The sequence below is a fragment of the Hyperoodon ampullatus genome (assembly GCF_949752795.1).
Source record: "Hyperoodon ampullatus genome assembly, chromosome: 2".
NCBI lineage: Eukaryota > Metazoa > Chordata > Mammalia > Artiodactyla > Ziphiidae > Hyperoodon > Hyperoodon ampullatus.
This window is the reverse complement of record NC_136915.1, coordinates 101,429,372-101,451,465: the sequence shown is the minus strand read 5'-3', so window position 1 is coordinate 101,451,465 and position 22,094 is coordinate 101,429,372. Positions and strand designations below refer to the sequence as shown.

The window sequence follows — 22,094 nt, the reverse complement described above, 5'->3', positions numbered from 1 at the left end:
TTCTAGGACCAGAACTTGTTATTGCATCTGCCCCTGGTCCAGCCTTAGTAGGAGACTGGTAGATTCAATAAACAGATTAGTGTAGAGGCTGCTGTGTCGTCTTCCAGAGAGGCGGTGATAGTGTGTTAAGGTTTGGGAAACTTTTTTCCAGGTTTAGGTATAGGCGTTCTGCTTTACATCTAAAACTAACTACACTCTTACTTTATAGTCTTGAAATATTTTCTTGTTTGTTAGACTGGCATTTACGAATTACAAAAAGCTAATATTTTTGAGCCATTACTGCAACCAAACACTATTCTAAGTGCTTTACACGTAGTAACTCACTTAATTGTTTCAACAACTCTGTGAAATAGGTGCTTTTATTATCATCGCTTTTCAGATGAGGAAATTGAGGCCCAGAGAGATTTAATTACTTACCTACAGTTACATAGCTAATAAGTAGAAGAGCTGTGATTCAGACTTGAGTTTGACTCAAGCCTGTGCTTCTAACCTCTACATAATACTGCCTCATGATTTAAGCTATTTAGTTTCAAGAAAGTTTAATATTTTTCTTTATTGAGACCAACTAATAGGTAGGTTTGTCCAGTTTTGGTTTAGTTTACTTTTACTGCTTCTTAGTTTTTATACATAGGCTAACTGGAGTATTTTGGGCCTTCCCCTGTGAGGAAACTGCTGTTCTCTTTGTAGGAGCCATTTGGGCGTTTGGGCAATGGGATTTCAGATGATCTGTCAAGTGAGGATGATGGTGAAGCCCGGACACAGATGATGACACTGCGGAGGAGCGTGGAAGGGGCCTCAAGTGACAACGGCTGTGAAGTTAAGAATAGGAAATCAATACTTTCAAGGCACCTAAACACTCAGGTAATTTTTATTTTAGTTTATAAAAGTATAGGCATTAAGTCACAAGGTATTTAACATGTTTTCCTATCGTTTATTGGCAGGTAAAGAAGACCACTTCCAAGTGGTGTCCTGTTGTGCGGGATTCAGATAGTCTGGCTGAATCAGAGTTCGAATCGGCAGCCTTCAGTCAGGTAACGTATCCTTTTTCAAGGCATATTCTTGAGTGTAATAACTGTATCCATTCCTTTTTTTATTGGTTGTCCTAAAGTTGTGTGTATATTTGCCTGCCCCTCCCCTGCCTCCAACTATATGTCTACCTATCTAGAAGCTTTTATATGACTGCTCACCCCCGGAAAGAGAACGAGCTCTTTGTCTTTGATCTAATCTTAAAAGTATCATAGATGATGCCCAGAGAGAGACTCCTCAATCCCTAGATGATGAGAAGGCTACTTAATATTCACTTGGAATATGCAGTTTATTCTTAAGCGTCGTTCCTTTGTAAGTGGCATTGATGCTGATGGGGACAGATATTTGAGAAAGGACCCCTGAGAGATGGGAGCGGTAAATCTCATCATGAAAGCTAATGGGAATATTGTACATTTGGGACATTATAATTCAGAGGTGAGGAGAGTAGATGGTGGTGGCTTTTGTTTCGATTGACAAGGCAGCTGGGGTTGTGGAAAAACTTTCATATCTATGTTTGTACCGCAGGAGAGCTGCAATGTCCATCCTTTTCTCAGCCTGATTACCCTTTTCCCTGTTTGGCTGGGCCCTGGACGTGACTAGGTCTACACTCAAGCTCACAACATTTAGAGTAGAGGACACTTGGGTGTGTCAGTAGGCCCAGCCACACCTGCACCCAGAGTGGGCCCTCTGGATGTGCTTGCAGGAGTCACCCCATCCCAGGGCACCTCACTTGAACAACCCCATGACTTGGCAATAACTTCTCAGAGGGAGTCCTCTTTGATAGTCTGTTAGAGAGTCATCAGAGTTTCACATTTAACCATGAAAATGTATTATTGTTATGTGAAGCCTTGTCAACATAGTGATCGGTGTGTGAAAGCTTGCCAGCCATCACCATAGGTAACTTGTTTTCATTTTATTTCAGATATATAGTTGTTTTGTTTTGTTTTTTTTTTGAAATACAGGTAAATATTTTATTATAAAATACCTTTTACTGCAACAATATGGATGAATTTCAGAAATATAATGTAAAAGTAGTCAAACATAAAAAAATAGCTATTTTCAGATTTCACCTCTAACAAAGTACAAAATTGAAGTTAATCTATTCTCTTAGTAGTCATAATGGTTGTTATCCTTGAAAGGGAATAGCTCAGAAATAGGGGCAGGAGAGCTAGTAATGCTTTGTTCATTGGTTTTGGTGCTGATTACACAGACATGTTTCATTTGTGAAAAATTTATCAACCTATAAACTTATGCACACATATTTAAGAATGCTGTATTTCAAAAACTGTTAAAATAAGAACATATTCATCTAAAACACAGAAATCACAATGAAAAAAAAACTAAAAAAAAAAAAAATTAATTTCATGACCCAAAAACTGTCACTTCATTTAAAAACAATTTTTAAGGCTTTACAGATTTTGTAGTTATAAAATTAATGTAAGGATATTATAAAAATTCAAATGAAGAAGTATATTTAGTAAAAAGCAACCATTTCCACTTACTGGCTCCCTTCCCAGTATAATGAATCCCACACTGTTCCCCACATCCCCAGATTGAATCCATACTGTCCAGAGGGTGGTTAGAGTTCCACATATTTATTTTCCTTTGCGTAAGAGAGCATACTATAGGGCTTCCCTGGTGGCGCAGTGGTTGAGAGTCCACCTGCTGATGCAGGGGACATTGGTTCGTGCCCCGGTCCGGGAAGATCCCACATGCCGCGGAGTGGCTGGGCCCGTGAGCCATGGCCACTGAGCCTGCGCATCTGGAGCCTGTGCTCCGCAACGGGAGAGGCCACAACAGTGAGAGGCCCGTGTACCGCAAATTAAAAAAAAAAAAAAAAAAAAAAGAGCATACTATATATTTAAACATATAACATATCATTTAAAAAACATAAATAGGAAAATTTGTTCTGAGTTTTCTTTTTTTTAATCTTGTAGGTCTTGCCTTATCAGTACATAAGACAATACTTCATTCTGTTGAACATCTGCAGAATATTCCAGTTTATGAAGGAATTTATTAAAATGTGTAAAATTATGACTACTTAATTTGTTTCCAGTTTTTCTTTATTAAAAGCAATTCAGAAAAATCCTTGTAGATAGATGGGTTTATCCACTCAGGTTGCCATAACAGAATACCACAGGCTGGGTAGCTTAAACAACAGAAACTTTATATAGTTGTTTTTAAAAAGGAATATAAAAAAATATTTGTTTTTGTTTTCCCTTAAAGGGCTGTAGATCTGGCATGAGTGCTGGCTCTCGAAGCCTCAACATGTTGAGAAGAGACTCGGAGAGCACCCGTCATGACTCGGAGACAGAGGATATGTTATGGGATGACCTGCTGCACGGCCCTGAGTGCCGGTCGTCTGTCACCAGCGACAGTGAGGGGGCCCACGTGAACTCCCTTCACTCAGGGACCAAACGTGACCCCAAAGAGGATGTTTTTCAGCAGGTCTGTAAAGGTGATGATAATAATAGCTGATGTTTACTGTGTACTTACCATGTGCCAGGCACTGTGTTATCTCATTTAACTCTACAATAACCCTGTAATGTGGACACTATTATTATCCCTGATTTAGAGATGAGGAAATTGAGCATAGTTTGTAAGTGAAGATGTTGGAATTAGAACTCAGGGGGAAGCACTTTTGAATTCCCCTAACCTAAATGTTTCTTCCTAGGACCTTTTCTCATTGTTTTCCTTAGAATGATCCTTAATGTTCATTTTATATGAGCAGGGTACATTGTTTGGCGCAGTAACCTGATATTATATTTTCATAGATATAACAGTATTATATATGAATTACTAGGAGATGGCATTGCTTGCTTCTCTAAAAATGTATAAAGCAAGTGATGCTTTTAATTTTAGGTTTTCTGTTAATATCATAAAATCAGATAGCCTGGAAATGGGGATTCTTTATAAAGTTATTTCAACCTTGCAATCAATATAAGAATTCATTCTACATCTGCAGAAACTTTTTTACTACCTTTCAAAGAGTAAGCACCCAATACATGTTACTATGGTTATTACTATCCACATCAGACAATGCTTAAATACTTGTGGAGCTGGAGTGATTGTTATTTCATGAGCTTTTTCCACTGCTGGATAGATTAAATGATTAAGAAATCATATCAGCCTTTCATATGTTTAATGCCAACGATCATGATTCTTCTTAGTTTTATTTTTTTTTAGGCTAAATATTTCCACAATGACTTAATAAATAGTGGGTAATGGATATTCATTTGTTTAATTATTGAATTTTCTTGATTCTAAGATACCATTGATTTAGGTTACACATTTTAATGAAAAAAATTCTGCTTCATTAAATGTATACAGTTTTCAAAAACTAACTAGAAACAACATACATCTTATTATTAAAGTTTTAAACTTTTTCCTCCAATTTTGCTATCAAAGTTTGTATCTAAATATTCTTTGCATTCAGTCTGAAGACTCATCTAAATTACCTTAGCCTTTGTAATTATGAATAGCATCATGATGATTTTCACCTCCTTTGCACTTTTGGGATTTATAGGATAATTTTAAGGCATATGTAAGAATAACTAGGTAAGATGAAACTCACTATGTTAAACGGAATTCATCATTTCCCAGTTCTCCCACCTAACCTATTCTTCTTTTATTCCCCATATTTCTAAATGTCACCACTAACCACCCAAGTTAGAAACCTTGGGGCCATTCTTGACCCCGCCCCCCATGTTTCCAGTCAGTCATCACATTGTCTTGATCCTGCTGTATAATACATACATCTGCCCACCTGTGTCCACACTGCTTGGTGCAGACCACCATCAGCCCTCATCTGGATCCTTACAACAGCTTCTCTAGGCTTGCTCCGCTTCGTTTCATTTTCCACACTGCAGCCAGAATGATCCTTCTAAAATACAAATCTGATGCCATTCCCCTTACAATCCTTTAATTGCTTTTTTTTCCCATTCTGGATTATTTCTTTCTGTTCCTTTATTTGCTCTGATAACAGTCTTGCATGGTATAGTTTAACTCAACTAAACTTCTTTCAGTTTCCTCATGTACTTCTGGATCTTTACACAAACTGGTTTATTTGCCTGGAACACACTTTTCTCCAATACCTATTCCTTCATCTCACTCTTTTTTACTTTTTGGGTCTTGGCTTGAGTGATACTCCCTTAGGAAGCCTTTTCTATATGCTCCTAAAGCATTCTTTCCTTCCCTTATCATGCTGCACAGTAACTTTATTTAATCATGTTTCCATAAGTCTGTATGCTCTGTGATGTCAAGGACTACATCTGTCTTGTTCTTTATTATATCCATAGTACATGTTACATAGTAGCTGCTTAATAAATATTCTTTTGGCTAAATCAATTAATAAATCCATAAATGTGCATCAGCATTATGCTAAGCATTATTGTAGAAGGAGAAGAAATACACCAGATGGTTGTTTTTTAGTAACTTATATATTTGTGTGGGAACAAGATGATTTTATGGGAAATAGAGGACACAATAAAAGCAGCATATAGTTAGATGCAAATTTATCTGATATAGACCGTAAGGGTTTTTAATTTCAGAGAAAGGCAACATGAGTGAGGCTTGTGGCCATCAGAGAGGACATGTTGGTGAAATGGGACTTGAGTTGGTACTCGAAGAATAAGACATGATACGACAGAGGAAAATGCGGGGCTGTTTTTATCTCGACCTTTTCCTCTTGAGCTTACTATGCTTTTCTGTGTCCTGATTAGACCGGAGAAAGGTTTACCTTCTCAGTCATTCCTGTGATGTCTTAAGGCCTGTTAGCACCTCTCCCGTGTAACTTCCTACTATCCCTGATCTAGTCATGATGCTGTAGAAATGCTTTCCTTCTTGATATCCCATTAATACACCAAGCTTATCCTCACTTCAATACATTTAGTAGGGAAGCAACCTTGGAGATCATGTAATCCTACCTCCCATCATTATAGGAGACACTTAGCCTCTCTCCAGGTAAGAAATTGTTTTCATGAAAAAACAAACAAACAAACAAAAAACCCAGAAACCAGCATCATGGAGGTGGTAATTGGAGTGATGAGCTTTGTGAGGGGGAGAATAGGATGACAAGGCTGAACCCTGGCAAATGTGGCCCAAGAGCTAGACAAAGGGAAAAAAATATAATGGAGGATATAAAGAAGGAGTGGATAGAAATATTTATTTTTTCTTCTCAGAACCATTTATTCTGGCTTCAGAACTCAAGTCCTGCCTCTGATCGAGTTAGTGCAATAATCTGGGAAGGGAATGAGTGCAAAAAGATGGATATGTCTGTGTTGGAAATAAGTGGTATCATCATGAGCAGGGTAAGGTTTAATATGTTTTTGGATTTTTAGAAAAATCTATTTAGTGATCAGCAGCTATTTCATAGAATGTATTTAATGATCAAAACGTTGACTCTGCTTTTGAAACACAAGTATGTGTATCTTAAATTTTGTAGTCAGTCTTCACTAGGTAGTATATTTTTTTATTTGTTACAGAGGTCTCTGTGAGCATGATCAATTGTTCAGGTAGACTCTACAAATATTCCTTATCTCATTCAAGCCTAAAAGTCATAAATCTGTACATCATTTTTATTTGTATTTCTTTCAGATTTAAAACAGATTTAGTTTTTAATAATCTAAATAGTATTTGATAAATACTGCTTCACAACTCCATTTAGCTGTGCAGTAATGATGGATATTTTAAATTAATTCCCAGGTTAATGCGTATCAGCAAGGAGTAGGTTATCAGATGCTGGGAAATGTCGTCACCATCGGATTAGCATTTTTCCCTTTTTTACATCGACTGTTCCGAGAGAAGAGCCTTGATCAGCTAAAGTCCATCTCAGCTGAGGAGATCTTGACTCTCTTTTGTGGGGCACCACCTGTTACACCTATTATTATTTTGTCTATAATTAATTTTTTTGAACGACTGTGTCTTACTTGGATGTTTTTTTTCATGATGTGTGTGGCGGAGAGAACATACAAACAGGTCGGTAGTCAATTAAGTAAAATTTCTTACCTCTGCTTTTGTATATGGTATTCTGTTGAGTTGCTTTTGTTCTCTTGATTTGTTCTCTCTCCAGAAGTTAACGTGGGCAATGGAGGCTTGATAAGTGAACTTCTGGTATTTGTGGGTTTAACATTTGTGATACTGATTATTCGCAAATGACATGCTGTAATCTGAAATTTTGCTGAGCCTACTTGCAGGAGTAAGTGGCTGAGCCAGTGGGTGAGCCTAGCTGATTGCTTAGCACCTGCATCTCAGTGTGCCCTTGATGTTTTGTATATGTATCATATGTAGTAATTACCAAAGTGAAAATGTTTCTGTGAAAAATGGCCAAGTGAGAAATAAACTTATTGAAATTTGATAAGAGTTTGGGATTGAGGGCTTAATGTATTGGTGATATGTGCAAAAAATGTGGTTTTGAATGGAAATGTAATTTGGGAGTAAGCTAGAATTTTGTATAAACTTGAGTTTGTGAAGGTGGGGATTCACAAAGGTCTCCAAGGTATATTCCTTGAAAATGGCAAGAGTGTAGCATGTTGTGAAGAAGTATATTACTACATAATGTGCTTTGCAAGCGACAGGTTAATGAGCTATTAACAGTGTTTTTTCACTGCCTGTCTTAGTGACCACTGATTAGAACTTGATCCTTTTAATATTTTTTATATGCTGGGAATATTGTTTACAATTATGTAAATACACACACAGTGACACATGTGTACGTTTCACTTTGTGGGTTTTTTTTTTTTTAACCTCCTCTAGAGATTTTTATTTGCAAAACTCTTCAGCCATATTACTTCTGCCAGGAAAGCTAGGAAATACGAAATACCTCATTTCAGACTTAAAAAGGTGGAGAACATTAAGATATGGTTATCACTGCGTTCCTTTCTAAAGGTGAGTTTTAGCTGACTAACCACGGAATATCTGCAATAATACGCAGAAAACATGCTCACTGAAATTTCTGGTGGCAGATACTCAGTAGGCAGGGTAGTTCTATGTACTGGACAGATATCAGTGGCTGACAGACTTGCTGGACACCAGGTTGGGAGTGATCTATCTGCAGAGCTGGTAGAGCTAAGTAAGTAAGACCTTAGAAAGGGAAAAGAAAATTTAAATTCCTAGGGCAGAGTGATAAATTGAATATCTCATCTTTTTCTGACTTTTGGGGGGAATATTCCAGCTGAAAATATGTTCATGAATCAATCACACCCTTAATTTGAATGGCATGGATCTCAGAGCTTAATTAAAGTCAAATATGTCCAAAATATATTAAAATCCTGTGTCAAAAATGTCTTATAAGTGTTCATTTTCACGCCAATATAGTAAGATTGGGAGTGTGAATGATGTGAGGGCTGTTGCCGTCTCCGGCAGTGACCTAAAATGCTAACCTACGCATCTCACTCCACAGAGACGGGGCCCGCAGCGATCAGTGGATGTGGTTGTGTCTTCTGTCTTCCTACTGACACTTTCCATTGCTTTCATTTGCTGTGCCCAGGTAAGAGTTTCAGATCTATTTCAGTGGAAAATGGAATATAGAGCTCACTTTCTGTTTTAAATCAGTTCACCGTGTTTAAGTGTGTGTGTGTGTGTGTGTGTGTGTGTGTGTATAGACAACGGACATTTGTATCTCACAGCTCTGGGAACTGGGGAGTCCAAGGTTGAGGTGCCAGCTTGGTTATGTTGAAGTATATATGTTTTTAATGTGTCTACATTTCTTTTGCTAGTTTGAATACTTGTTAATTTTTCTAACTTTTTTTTTAATTTAAAAAAATATATTTTATTTTATTTATTTATTTTTGGCTGCATTGGGTCTTTGTTACTGCGTGCAGGCTTTCTCTATTTGCGGTGAGTGGGAGCTACTCTTGGTTGCGGTGCGTGGGGGCTTCTTATTGCAGTGGCTTCTCTTGTTGCAGAGCATGGGCTCTAGGAGCATGGGCTTCAGTAGTTGCAGCACGTGGGCTCAGTAGTTGTGGCTTGCAGGCTCTAGAGCGCAGGCTCAGCAGTTGTGGCACACAGGCTTGGTTGCTCCGTGGCATGTGGGATCTTCCTGGATGAAGGATCAAACCCATGTCCCCTGCATTGGCAGGTGGATTCTTAACCACTGCGCCACCAGGGAAGTCCTTTTCTAACTTTTGAAATGAGAATAAAGATAATTTTTAGTCCTTTAAGACTCTAAGATCATGGTAATTTAATTTTAATTGGCAATTTTTGATTGTTAATAAAGCTATATAACATTATGGATACAGAATGGTGATTTTCCAACTCCATCGTTTCTTCTAATTTTATTAGTTTTCACTCTAAAGTAGACTTTTTCTTTTTTCTCATTTATTTATTCATTCATTCATTTACTATGCTATGGACTCCTGTGTTCTTATTTTTATCCAGTGGATTATAAACTATTACTATGTTTTGATGCCTAAATTGTCCCAGATTTGGCCAGTGGGAGACCCTTAAAGCCCCTTCCTGTGTTCTTTTGACAGGTCTCTGTATCTTTATTTATTTATTTATGTTGGTACTTCTGTGTTTTCTTTATTACAAGAAGTTACAGCCTTATCCTGTACTTTTCCATTGATTGAATTTTAACTTAATTCTGCTATGGTCAGAGAACATGCTCTGAATGTTTTCAGTCCTTTGAAATATGTAGAATTGCTTTATTATCCAGTATATGGTCAGTTTTATTAAATCTTCCATCAGCACTTTGAAAGCATTTGTATCCCACTGTTTCGGAGAGCAGTGTTCTCTCTATGTAAATTAGCCCAAGTTTATTAGTTGTATTGCTGAAATTTCCTGTGTCCCTACTCATCTTTTTGGTTTGCTTATTCTGTCAGCCACTGAGAGGTGTGGTCAAGTCTGCTCCGATGGTGGATTTATCTTTTTATCCTTTTATTTCTGTGAATTTTTGCTTTATATGTTTTTAAGCAGTGTAACTGGGTGCATACAGATTTAGAATTGTTATCCATCTCCTTGGTGGATAGACTTTTATGTCCTTTATAGTTATTTTTTTTCTCAATCCAGGATCAGTTATTACATTTAGCTGTTATGTCTCTTTAATCTCCTTTAATCCTGAACAGTGTCAGGCTTTCTTTACCTTTCATGACCTTATAAAATGTCTCTATTTCTAATGTTTCTTAACTTTAAGTCTACTCTATTTGATATTAATTTAACTAAACCATCTGTGTTTTGATTAGTTTTTGTATGCAATATCTTTGTCTACCCTTTTTCATTTATTTTGTCTTTGTATAGTTCTATCTCTTATAATCAGCATATCCTTTTTTTGGTTGCTTGTTTCTTTTTCTTTCTTTTTTTTTTGCTGTTAAACTATCAAAGTGCTTTAATATCTTTAGTGATATCTTTTTTTAATGCTGAAAGATTATTTTATTAATTTATTTTGGTAACAGATCTGGGTTTATTACAAAATATATTTTCTTTTTGAGCTTTTTCCCTCTCTCTCTCTCTCTCTCTCCCTTTTTTATTGAAGTATAGTTGATTAACAATGTTGTGTTAGTTTCAGGTGTACAGCAAAGTGATTGAGTTATACACATATATGAATATATATTATTTTCAGATTCTTTTCCCATGTAGGTTACTACAAAATATTGAGTATAGCTCCCTGTGATATATATACCGTATCTTCTTTATCCATTCATCTGTCGATGGACATTTAGGTTGCTTCCATGTCTTGACTGTTGTAAATAGTGCTGCAATGAACACTGGGGTGCATGTATCTTTTTGAATTATAGTTTTGTCTGGATATATGCCCAGGAGTGGGATTGCAGGATTATATAGTAACTATTTTTAGTTTTTTAAGGAACCCCCATACTGTTATCCATAGTGGCTGTATCAATTTACATTCCCACCAACAGTGCGAGAGGGTTCCCTTTTCTCCACACCCTCTCCAGCATTTATTATTTGTAGACTTATTCATCATGATCATTCTGACTGGAGTGAGGTGATACCTCATTGTAGATTTAATTTACATTTCTCTAATAATTAGTGATGTTGACCATCTTTTCATGTGCCTTTTGGCCACCTATATGTCTTTTTTGGATAAATGTCTACTTAGATCTTCTGCCCATTTTTTTTTTGGGCTGTTTGGTTTTTTGTTATTCAGTTGTTTGTATATTTTGGAAATTAATCCCTTGTCAGTCTCATCATTTACAAATATTTTCTCCCATTCTGTAGGTTGTCTTTTTGATTTGTTTATGGTTTCCTTTGCTGTGCAAAAGCTTTTAAGTTTAATTAGGTTCCATTTGTTTATTTTTGTTTTTATTTCCATTTCTCTAGGAGGTGGGTCAAAAAAAATCTTGCTGTGATTTATGTCAGAGTGTTCTGCCCATGTTTTCCTGTAGAAGTTTTACAGTATCCAGTCTTATGTTTAGGTCTTTAATACATTTTGTATTTATTTTTGTATATGATGTTAGAGAAATGTTCTAATTTCATTCTTTTACATGTAGCTGTCCAGTTTTCCCAGCACCACTTATTGAAGAGGCTGTTTTTTCTCCATTGTATATTCTTGCCTCCTTTGTCATAGATTAGGTGACCATAGGTGCATGGGTTTATCTCTGGGCTTTCTATCCTGTTCCACTGATCTATAGTTCTGTTTCTGTGCCAGTACCATACTGCTTTGATAACTGTAGCTTTGTAGTATAATCTGAAGTCAGGGAGCCTGCTTCCTCCAGCTTCGTTTTTCTTTCTCAAGATTGCTTTGGCTATTCAGGGTCTTTTGTGTTTCCATACACATTAAAATTTTTTTTGTTCTAGTTCTGTGAAAAATGCCATTGGTAATTTGAGGGGGATTGCACTGAATCTGTAGATTGCCTTGAGTAGTATGGTTATATTAACAATATTAATTTTTCTAGCCTAAGAAACCAGTATATATATATATATATATCTTTCCATCTGTTTGTATCTTCTTCAGTTTCTTTCATCAGTGTCTTATGGTTTTTGGAGTATAGGTATTTAGCCCCCTTAGGTAGGTTTATTCCTAGGTATTTTATTCTTTTTGATGCAGTGGTAAATGGGATTGTTTCCTTAATTTCTCTTTCTGATCTTTTGTTGTTAGTGTATAGAAATGCAACAGATTTCTGTGTATTAATTTTGTATTCTGCAACTTTACCGAATTCATTGATGAGCTCTAGTAGTTTTCTGGTAGTGTCTTCAGGATTTTCTATGTATAGTATCATGTCATCTGCAAACAGTGACACTTTTACTTCTTCCTGTCCAATTTAGATTTCTTTTATATCTTTTTCTTCTCTGAATGCTGTGACTAGGACTTCCAAAACTATATTGAATATAAGAGGTGAGATTGAGCACCCTTGCCTTGTTCCTGATTTTAGAGGCAATGCTTTCAGCTTTTCACTGTTGAGTATGTTGTTAGCTGTGGATTTGTCATATATGGCCTTTATTATGTTGAGGTATGTTCCCTCTATGCCCACTTTCTAGAGAGTTTTTAATCATTAGTGGATGTTAAATGTTGTCAGAAGCTTTTTTGGCATCTGTTGAGATGATCATGTGGTTTTTATTCTTCAATTTGTTAATGTGGTGTATCACACTGATTGATTTGTGGATATTGAAAAATCCTTGCATCCCTGGGATAAATCCCACTTGATTATTTAATGTATTGTTGGATTCAGTTTGCTAGTATTTTGTTGAGGATTTTGCGTCTATGTTTATCAATGATATTGACCTGATTTTCTTTTTTTGTGATACCTTTGTCTGTTCTTGGTATCAGGGTGATGATGGCTTCATAGAATGAGTTTGGAAGTGCACTTCCTTCCTCTGCAATTTTGGGAATAGTTTCAGAAGTGTAGGTGTTATCTCCTCTCTAAATGTTTGGTAGAATTCGCCTGTGAAGCTATCTGGTCCTGGACTTTTGTTTTCTGGGAGTTTTAAAATCACAGATTCAATTTCAGTACTTGTGATCAGTCTGTTCATATTTTCTATTTCTTCCTGGTTCAATCTTGGTAGATTGTACCTTTCTAAGAATTTGTCCATTTCTTCTAGGTTGTCCATTTTATTGGTATATAGTTGCATGGAGTAGTCTCTCACTTCTAATTTATTGATTTGGACCCTTTTCCTTTTTTTCTTGATGAGTCTGGCTAAAGGTTTATCAATTGTGTTTATCTTTTCTAGGAACCAGCTTTTGTTAATAGTTTTATCGATGTTTTCTACTGTTTTCTTAGTCTCTACTTCATTTATTTCTGCTCTGATCTTTATGATTCCTTTACTTCTACTAACTTTGGATTTTGTTTGTTCTTCTTTCTCTAGTTGCTTTAGGTGTAAGGTTAGGTTGTTTATTTGAGATTTTTCTCGTTTCCTAAGGTAAGCTTGTATTGCTATAAACTTCCCTCTTAGAACTGCTTTTGCTGTGTCCCATAGGTTTTGGATCATCATGTTTTCATTTTCATTTGTCTCTAGCTATTTTATTTTTAATTTCCTCTTTGATTTCTTCAGTGATCCATTGGTTGTTTAATAGCATATTGTTTAGCCTGCACGTGTTCGTGTTTTTTTCTTGTAGTTGATTTCTAATCTCATAGTGTTGTGGTCAGAAAAGATGCTTGATATAATTTCAACTTTCTTAAATTTACCAAGGCTTGCTTCGTGGCCCAGCATGTGATGTATCCTGAAGAATGTTCCATGTGCACTTGAAAAGAATGTGCATTCTGCTGCTTTCAGATGGAATACTCTATAACTATCAATTAAGTCCATCTGGTCTAATGTGTCATTTAAGGGCTGGATTTTCTTATTGATGTTCTGTCTGGATGATCTGTCTATAGATATAAGTGGGATGTTAAAATCCCCCATTATTATTGTGTTACTGTCAATTCCTTTTTTTATGTCTGTTAACATTTGCCTAATATATTGAGGTGCTTCTATGTTGGGGACACATGAATTTACAATTGTTACATCTTCTTCTTTGATTGATCCCTTGATCATTATGTAGTGTCCTTCTTTTTCTCCTGTAACTGTATTTTAAAGTCTATTTTGTCTGATATAAGTATTGCTACTTCAGCTTTCTTTTCATTTCCATTTGCATGGAATACCTTTTATTTTTTAACATTTTTATTGGAGTATAGTTGCTTTACAATGGAGTGTTAGTTTCTGCTGTATAACAAAGTGAATCAGCTATACATGTACATACATCCCCATATTCCCTCCCTCCTATGTCTTCCCCCCGACCCTCCCTATCCTACCCCTCTAGGTGGACACAAAGCACCGAGCTGATCTCCCTGTGCTATGTGGCTGCTTCCCACTAGCTATCTATTTTACATTTGGTAATGTATGTATGTCAATGCCACTCTCTCACTTTGTCCCAGCTTACCCTTCCCCCTCCCCATGTCCTCAAGTCATTCTCTACGTCTACGTCTTTATTCCTGTCCTGCCCATAAGTTCTTCAGAACCATTTTTTTTTTTAGATTCCATATATATGTGTTAGCATATGGTATTTTCTGAATTTCTGACTTACTTCACTCTGTATGACAGTCTCTGGGTCCGTCCACCTCACTACAAATAACCCAATTTGTTTTTTTTATGGCCGAGTAATATTCCATTGTATATATGTGCCACATTTTCCTTATCCATTCATCTGTCGATGGACACTTAGGTGCTTCCATGTCCTGGCTATTGTAAATAGTGCTGCAGTGAACACTGTGGTACATGACTCTTTTTGAATTATGGTTTTCTCAGGGTATATGCCCAGTACTGGGATTGCTGGGTCATATGGTAGTTCTATTTTTGTTTTTTTGAGGAACCCCCATACTGTTATCCATAGTGGCTGTATCAATTTACAGTCCCACCAACAGTGCAAGAGGGTTCCCTTTTCTCCACACCCTCTCCAGCATTTATTGTTTGTAGATTTTTCTGATGATGCCTATTCTAACTGGTGTGAGGTGATACCTCATTGTAGTTTTGATTTGCATTTCTCTACTGATTAGTGATGTTGAAGATCCTTTCATGTGTCTGTTGGTAATCTGTATACCTTCTTTGGAGAAATGTCTATTTAGGTCTTCTGCCCATTTTTGCATTGGGTTGTTTGTTTTTCTGGTATTGAGCTGCATGAGCTGCTTGTAAATTTTGGAGATTAATCCTTTGTCAGTTACTTCGTTTCAAACATTTTCTCCCATTCTGAGGGTTGTCTTTTTGTCTTGTTTATGGTTTCCTTTGCTGTGCAAAAGCTTTCAAGTTTCATTAGGTCACATTTATTTATTTTTGTTTTTATTTCCACTTCTCTAGGAGGTGGGTCAAAAAGGATCTTGCTGTGATTTATGTCATGGAGTGTTCTGCCTATGTTTTCCTCTAAGAGTTTGATAGTGTCTGGCATTACATTTAGGTCTTTAATCCATTTTGAATTTATTTTTGTGTATGGTGTTAGGGAGTGTTCTAATTTCATTCTTTTACATGTAGCTGTCCAGTTTTCCCAGCACCACATATTGAAGAGACTGTCTTTTCTCCATTGTATATTCTTGCCTCCTTTACCAAAGATAAGGTGACCATATGTGCTTGGGTTTATCTCTGAGCTTTCTATCCTGTTCCATTGATCCATATTTCTGCTTTTGTGCCAGTACCATACTGTCTTGATTACTGTAGCTTTGTAGTGTAGTCTGAAGTCAGGGAGCCTGATTCCTGCAGCTCCGTTTTTCGTTCTCAAGATTGCTTTGGCTCTTCGGGGTCTTTTGTGTTTCCATACAAATTGTGCAATTTTTTGTTCTAGTTCTGTGAAAAGTGCCATTGGTACTTTGATAGAGTTTGCATTGAATCTGTAGATTGCTTTGCGTAGTATAGTCGTTTTCACAATGTTGATTCTTCCAATCCAGAAACATGGTATATCTCTCCATCTGTTTGTGTCATCTTTAATTTCTTTCATCAGTGTCTTATAGTTTTCTGCATACAGGTCTTTTGTCTCCTTAGGTAGGTTTATTCCTAGGTATTTTATTCTTTTTGTTGCAGTGGTAATTGAGAGTGTTTCCTTAATTTCTCTTTCAGATTTTTCATCATTAGTGTATAGGAATACAAGAGATTTCTGTGCATTCATTTTGTATCCTGCTACTTTACCAAATTCATTGATTAGCTCTATTAGTTTTCTGGTAGCATCTTTAGGATTCTCTGTGTATATTATCATGTCATCTGCAAACAGTGACAGTTTTACCTCCTCTTTTCCAATTTGGATTCCTTTTATTTCTTTTTCTTATTTCTTTTTCCTCTCTGAATGCTGTGGCTAAAACTTCCAAAACTATATTGAATAATAGTGGCAAGTGTGGACAAGCTTATCTTGTTCCTGATCTTAGTGGAAATTGCTTCAGTTTTTCACCATTGAGAACAAAGTTGGCTGTGGGTTTGTCATATATGGCCTTTATTATGTTGAGGTAAGTTCCCTCTATGCCTACTTTCTGGAGGGTTTTTATCACAAATGGGTGTTGAATTTTGTCAAAAGTTTTTTCTGCATCTATTGAGATGATCATATGGTTTTTCTCCTTCAATTTGTTAATACGGTTTATCACATTGATTTACCTATATTGAAGAATCCTTGCATTCCTGGGAATAAACCCCACTTGGTCATGGTGTATGATCCTTTTAATGTTCTGTTGGATTCTGTGTGTAGTATTTTGTTGAGGGTTTTTGCAACTTTGTTCTTCAGTGATATTGGCCTGTAGTTTTCTTTTTTTGTGGCATCTTTGTCTGGTTTTGGTATCAGGGTGATGGTGGCCTTGTAGAATGAGACTGGGAGTGTTCCTACTTCTGGTATATTTTGGAAGAGTTTGAGAAGGATAGGTGTTAACTCATCTCTAAATGTTTGATAGAATTCTCCTGTGAAGCCATCTGGTCCTGGGCTTTTGTTTGTTATAAGATTTTTAATCACAGTTTCAATTTCAGTAGTTGTGATTGGTCTGTTTATATTTTGTATTTCTTCCTGGTTCAGTCTCGGGAGGTTATGCTTTTCTAAGAATTTGTCCATTACTTCCTGGTTGTCCATTTTATTGCCATAGAGTTGCTTGTAGTAATCTCTCATGATCCTTTGTATTTCTGCAGTGTCAGTTGTTACTTCTCCTTTTTCATTTCTAATTCTATTTATTTGAGTCTTCTCCCTTTTTTTCTTTATGAGTCTGGCTAATGGTTTGTCAATTTTGTTTATCTTCTAAAGAACCATCTTTTAGTTTTAGTGATCTTTGCTATTGTTTCCTTCATTTCTTTTTCATTTATTTCTTATGTGATCTTTATTATTTCTTTCCTTCTGCTAATTTTGGGGTTTTCTTGTTCTTCTTTCTCTAATTGCTTTAGGTGTAAGATTAGTTTGTTTATTTGAGATGTTTCTTGTTTCTTGAGGTAGGATTGTATTGCTATAAAGTTCCCTCTTAGAACTGCTTTTGCTGCATCCCATAGGTTTTGGGTTGTCGTGTTTTTATTGTCATTTTTTCTAGGTATTTTTTGATTTCCTCTTTGATTTCTTCAGTGATCTGTTGGTTATTTAATAGTGTATTGTTTAGCCTCCATGTGTTTGTAGTTTTTACAGATTTTTTCCTGTTATTGATATCTAGTCTCATAGCGTTGTGGTTGGAAAAGATACTTGATACGATTTCAATTTTCTTAAATTTGTGAAGGCTTGATTTGTGACCCAAGATATGATCTGTCCAGGAGAATGTTCCATGAGCACTTGAGAAGAAAGTGTAATCTGCTGTTTTTGGATGGAATGTCCTATAAATATCAATTAAGTCCATCTTGTTTAATGTATCATTTAAAGCTTGTGTTTCCTTATTTATTTTCATTTTGGATGATCTGTCCACTGGTGAAAGTGGGCTGTTAAAGTCCCCTACTCTGATTGTATTACTGTCAATTTCCCCTTTTATGGCTGTTAGCATTTGCCTTATGTATTGAGGTGCTCTTATGTTGGGTGCCTAAATATTTACTATTGTTATATCTTCTTCTTGGATTGATCCCTTGATCATTATGTAGTGTCCTTCTTTGTCTCTTGTAATAGTCTTTATTTTAAAGTCTATTTTGTCTGATACGAGAATTGCTACTCCAGCTTTCTTTTGATTTCCATATGCATGGAATATCTTTTTCTATCCCCTCACTTTCAGTCTGTATGTGTCCCTAGGTCTGAAGTCGGTCTCTTGTAGACAGCATATGTACGAATCTTGTTTTTGTATCCATTCAGTCAGTCTATGTATTTTGCTTGGAGCATTTAATCCATTTACATTTAAGGTAGTTCTCGATATGTATGTTTCTAACCATTTTCTTAATTGTTTTGGGTTTGTTATTGTAAGTCATTTTCTTCTCTTGTGTTTTCTGCCTAGAGAAATTTGTTAAGCATTTGTTGTAGAGCTGGTTTGGTGGTGCTGAATTCTGTTAGCTCTTGCTTGTCTGTAAAGGTTTTAATTTCTCCATCTAATCTGCATGAGATCCTTGCTGGGTAGAGTAAATGTGGTTGTAGGTTTTTCCCTTTCATCACTTTAAATATGTCCTGCCACTTCCTTCTGGCCTGCAGAGTTTCTGCTGAAAGATCAGCTGTTAACCTTATGGGGATTCCCTTGTATGTTATTTGTTGTCTTTCCCTTGCTGCTTTCAATATTTTTTTCTTTGTATTTAATTTTTAATAGTTTGATTAACATGTGTCTTGGCGTGTTTCTCCTTGGTTTTATCCTGTATGGGACCATGTCCGCTTCTTGGACTTGATTGACTATTTCCTTACCCATATTAGGGAAGTTTTCAACTCTAATCTCTTCAGATAGTTTCTCAGTCCCTTTCTTTTTCTCTTCTTCTTCTGGGACCCCCATAATTCGAATGTTGGTGTGTTTAACATTCTCCCAGATGTCTGTGAGATTGTTCTCAGTTCTTTTCATTCTTTTTTCTTTATTCTGCTCTGCAGTAGTTATTTCCACTGTTTTATCTTCCAGGTCACTTATCCATTTTTCTGACTTAGTTATTCTGCTATGGATTACTTCTAGAGAATTTTAAATTTCATTTATTGTGTTGTTCATCATTGTTTGTTTGCTCTATAGTTCTAGTTCTCCTTGTTAAACGTTTCTTGCATTTTCTCAATTTTATTTCGATGATTTTTTATCATCTTTATTATCATTACTCTGAATTCTTTTTCAGGTAGACTGCCTATTTCCTCATCATTTGTTTGGTCTGGTGGATTTTTATCTTGCTCCTTCATCTGCTGTGTATTTCTCTATATTCTCATTTTGCTTAACTTACTGTGTTTGGAGTCTCCGTTTCGCAGGCTGCAGGTTTGTAGTTCTCATTGTTTTTGGTGTCTGCTCCCAGTGGGTAAGGTTGGTTCAGTGGGTTGTGTAGGCTTCCTGTTGGAGGGGACTGGTTCCTGTGTTCTGGTGGATGAGGCTGGATCTTGTCTTTCTGGTGGGCAGGACCACATCCCGTGGTGTGTTTTGGGGTGTCTGTGACCTTATTATGATTTTAGGCAGCCTCTGTGCTAATGGTTGGGTTTGTGTTCCTTTCTTGCTAGTTGTTTAGCATAGGGTGTCCAGCACTCTATCTTGCTGGTTGTTGAGTGGAGCTGGGTCTTAGCATTGAGATGGAGATCTCTGGGAGAGCTTTTGCCGTTTGATATTACATGAGGCCCGGAGGTCTCCGGTGGTCCAATGTCCTTAACTCGGCTCTCCCACCTCAGAGGTTCAGGCCTGACACCCAGTGTTAGACAGAGCACCAAGACCCTGTCAGCCACATGGCAAACCTCCTCACTGAGCCCAGGAATTTCTGATGTCTGCTAGGTGACCAAATGCGAGGTGTCCTGATGCCTCTCTTACCTCAACTCTGAGGCAGAGCACCGCTTGGCCAAGCATGGGAAGGAACATCACACGGACCAAGCCCTGACCTTTGCTGGGGCCTTCACAGCAGGCCTGGGGCCTGGGCGCTGTTGGTTCAGAAGTGGCTCATTTTAATGTGCTCTGACCTAACGTTGCAGCTGGTTTCTAGAAAGGGAACAAAAAATTCTGCATTTTAAAACAGCAGCCAAGCCCTCCCTTACCCTTGCCTGATCTCTGGGGAGGTAGTTCTAACCTGGAATACCTTTTTCCATCCCCTCACGTTCAGTCTGTATGTGCCCCTAGATCTGAAGTGGGTCTCTTGTAGAAAACATATGTACAGGTCTTCTTTTGTATTCATTCAGCCAGTCTGTGTCTTTTGGTGGAGTATTTAATCTGTTTACATTTAAAGTAATTATCGATACGTATGTTCTTATTGCCATTTTGTTAATTGTTTTGGATTTGTTTTTGTAGGTCTTTTTTTCCCTCTTTCCTCTTTTGTTCTCTTCTCTTGTAATTTGATGACTATCTTTAGTGTTGTGTTGGGATTCCTTTTCCTTTTTTGTGTGTATATCTATTATAGATTTTTGGTTTGTGGTTACCATGAGTTTTGGTATAGCAGCCTATATATATACAAGATTGTTTTAAGTTGCTGATCTCTTAATTTCAAATGCATTTTATTTATTTATTTTTAATTTTAATTTTTTTTGGCCGCGTTGGTCTTCATTGCTGCATGTGGGCTTTTCTCTAGTTGTGGCGAGCGGGGGCTACTCTTCGTTGTGGTGCGTGGGCTTCTCATTGTAGTGGCTTCTCTTGTTGCAGAGCACAGGCTCTAGCCACACGGGCTTAAGTAGCTGTGGCACACGGGCTCAGTAGTTGTGGCTCATGGGCTCTAGAGCACAGGCTCAGTAGTTGTGGCACACGGGCTTAGTTGCTCCGTGGCATGTGGGATCTTCCCAGACCAGGGCTCGAACCCTTGCCCATTGCATTGGCAGGGGGATTCTTAACCACTGTGCCACCAGGGAAGCCCTCAAATGCATTTTAAATATCCTGCGTTTGTACTCTCTCTCCTCCTCTCACAATTACAAGTTTCGATATTATATTTGTATGTGGATGATTTTGTGCCTTTACTATATGTTTGCCTTTACTGGTGAGCTTTTCATTTCATACTTTTCTTATTTTTAGTTGTGGTCTTTTCTTTTCCATTTGGAGAAGTTCCTTTAGCATTTGTTGTAAAGCTGGTTTGGTAGTGCAGAATTCTCTTAGCTTTTGCCTGTCTGTAAAGCTTTTCTCCATCAAATATGAACTAGAGCCTTGCTGGGTAGAATATTCTTGGTTGTAAGTTTTTCCCCTTCATCACTTTAAATATATTATGCCACGCCCTTCTGGCCTGTAGAGTTTCTGCTGAAAAATTAACTGATAGCCTAATGGGGATTCCCTTGTATGTTATTTGTTGCTTTTCCCTTGTTGTTTTCATATTTTCTCTGTCTTTAATTTTTGTCAGTTTGATGACTATGTGTCTCAGTCTGTTCCTCTTTGATTTAATCCTGTATGGGATTCTCTATGCTTCCTGGACTTGGGTGACTGTTTCCTTTCCCATGTTAGGGAAGTGTTCAGCTATTATCTCTTCAAATATTTTCTTAGGCCCTTTCTCTCCCTCTTCTCCTTCTGGGACTCCTATAATGCAAATGTTGGTGCATTTGACATTGTCCCAGAGGTCTCTTAATGTGTGCTCATTTCTTTTCATTCTTTTTTCTTTATTCTGTTCCACATCAGTGATTTCCACTACTCTGTCTTCCAGTTCACTGATTTGTCCTTCTGCCTCATTTATTCTGCTATTGATTCCTTCTAGTGTATTTTTCATTTCAGTTATTGCATTCTTCAACTCTGTTTGGTTGTTCTTTATATTTTCTAACTCTTTGCTAATAACTTCTTGCTCTGTGCATCCATTCTTTTCCCGAGTTTTTGGATCATCTTTACAATCATTACTTTGAACTCTTTCTCAGGTAGATTGCCTATCTCCAGTTTACTTAGTTGTTCTTCTGGAGTTTTATCTTGTTCCTTTGTCTGGAACATATTCCTTTGCTGTCTCATTTTGTTTAAATTTCTATTTGTTTTTTTACGTATGTAGTAGAATAGTTAACATTTCTTGACCTTGGAGAAGTGGTCCTCTGTAGGGGATGTCCTATGTGTCCCAACAGTACACTCCCATCTTGTTACCTAAGGGTCAGGGACCAGTCCCAGGGTGTGTTCTGACCTGTGTTTTTGGAGTTAGTTCCACAGGCTGCGGGATTGTAGTTTTCTTGCTTCTAGTGT

General features: G+C 37.0%; 1 protein-coding gene across 3 annotated transcripts in view; it reads left to right on the top strand.

Annotated features, from left to right (window-relative positions):
* PHTF1 (putative homeodomain transcription factor 1) overlaps window positions 1–22,094 on the top strand; it is a gene marked incomplete at both ends in the record, with an annotated part of 60,338 nt that overhangs the window by 30,472 nt on the left and 7,772 nt on the right. For all 3 annotated transcript variants that reach the window (XM_079697571.1, XM_079697570.1, XM_079697569.1), the window contains 7 exons: window positions 688–861; window positions 942–1,031; window positions 3,253–3,474; window positions 6,207–6,335; window positions 6,730–7,002; window positions 7,780–7,911; window positions 8,426–8,512. In XM_079697571.1, coding sequence (XP_079553697.1) covers window positions 688–861; window positions 942–1,031; window positions 3,253–3,474; window positions 6,207–6,335; window positions 6,730–7,002; window positions 7,780–7,911; window positions 8,426–8,512 — 1,107 coding nt within the window. The remainder of the gene's footprint in view (window positions 1–687; window positions 862–941; window positions 1,032–3,252; window positions 3,475–6,206; window positions 6,336–6,729; window positions 7,003–7,779; window positions 7,912–8,425; window positions 8,513–22,094) is intronic.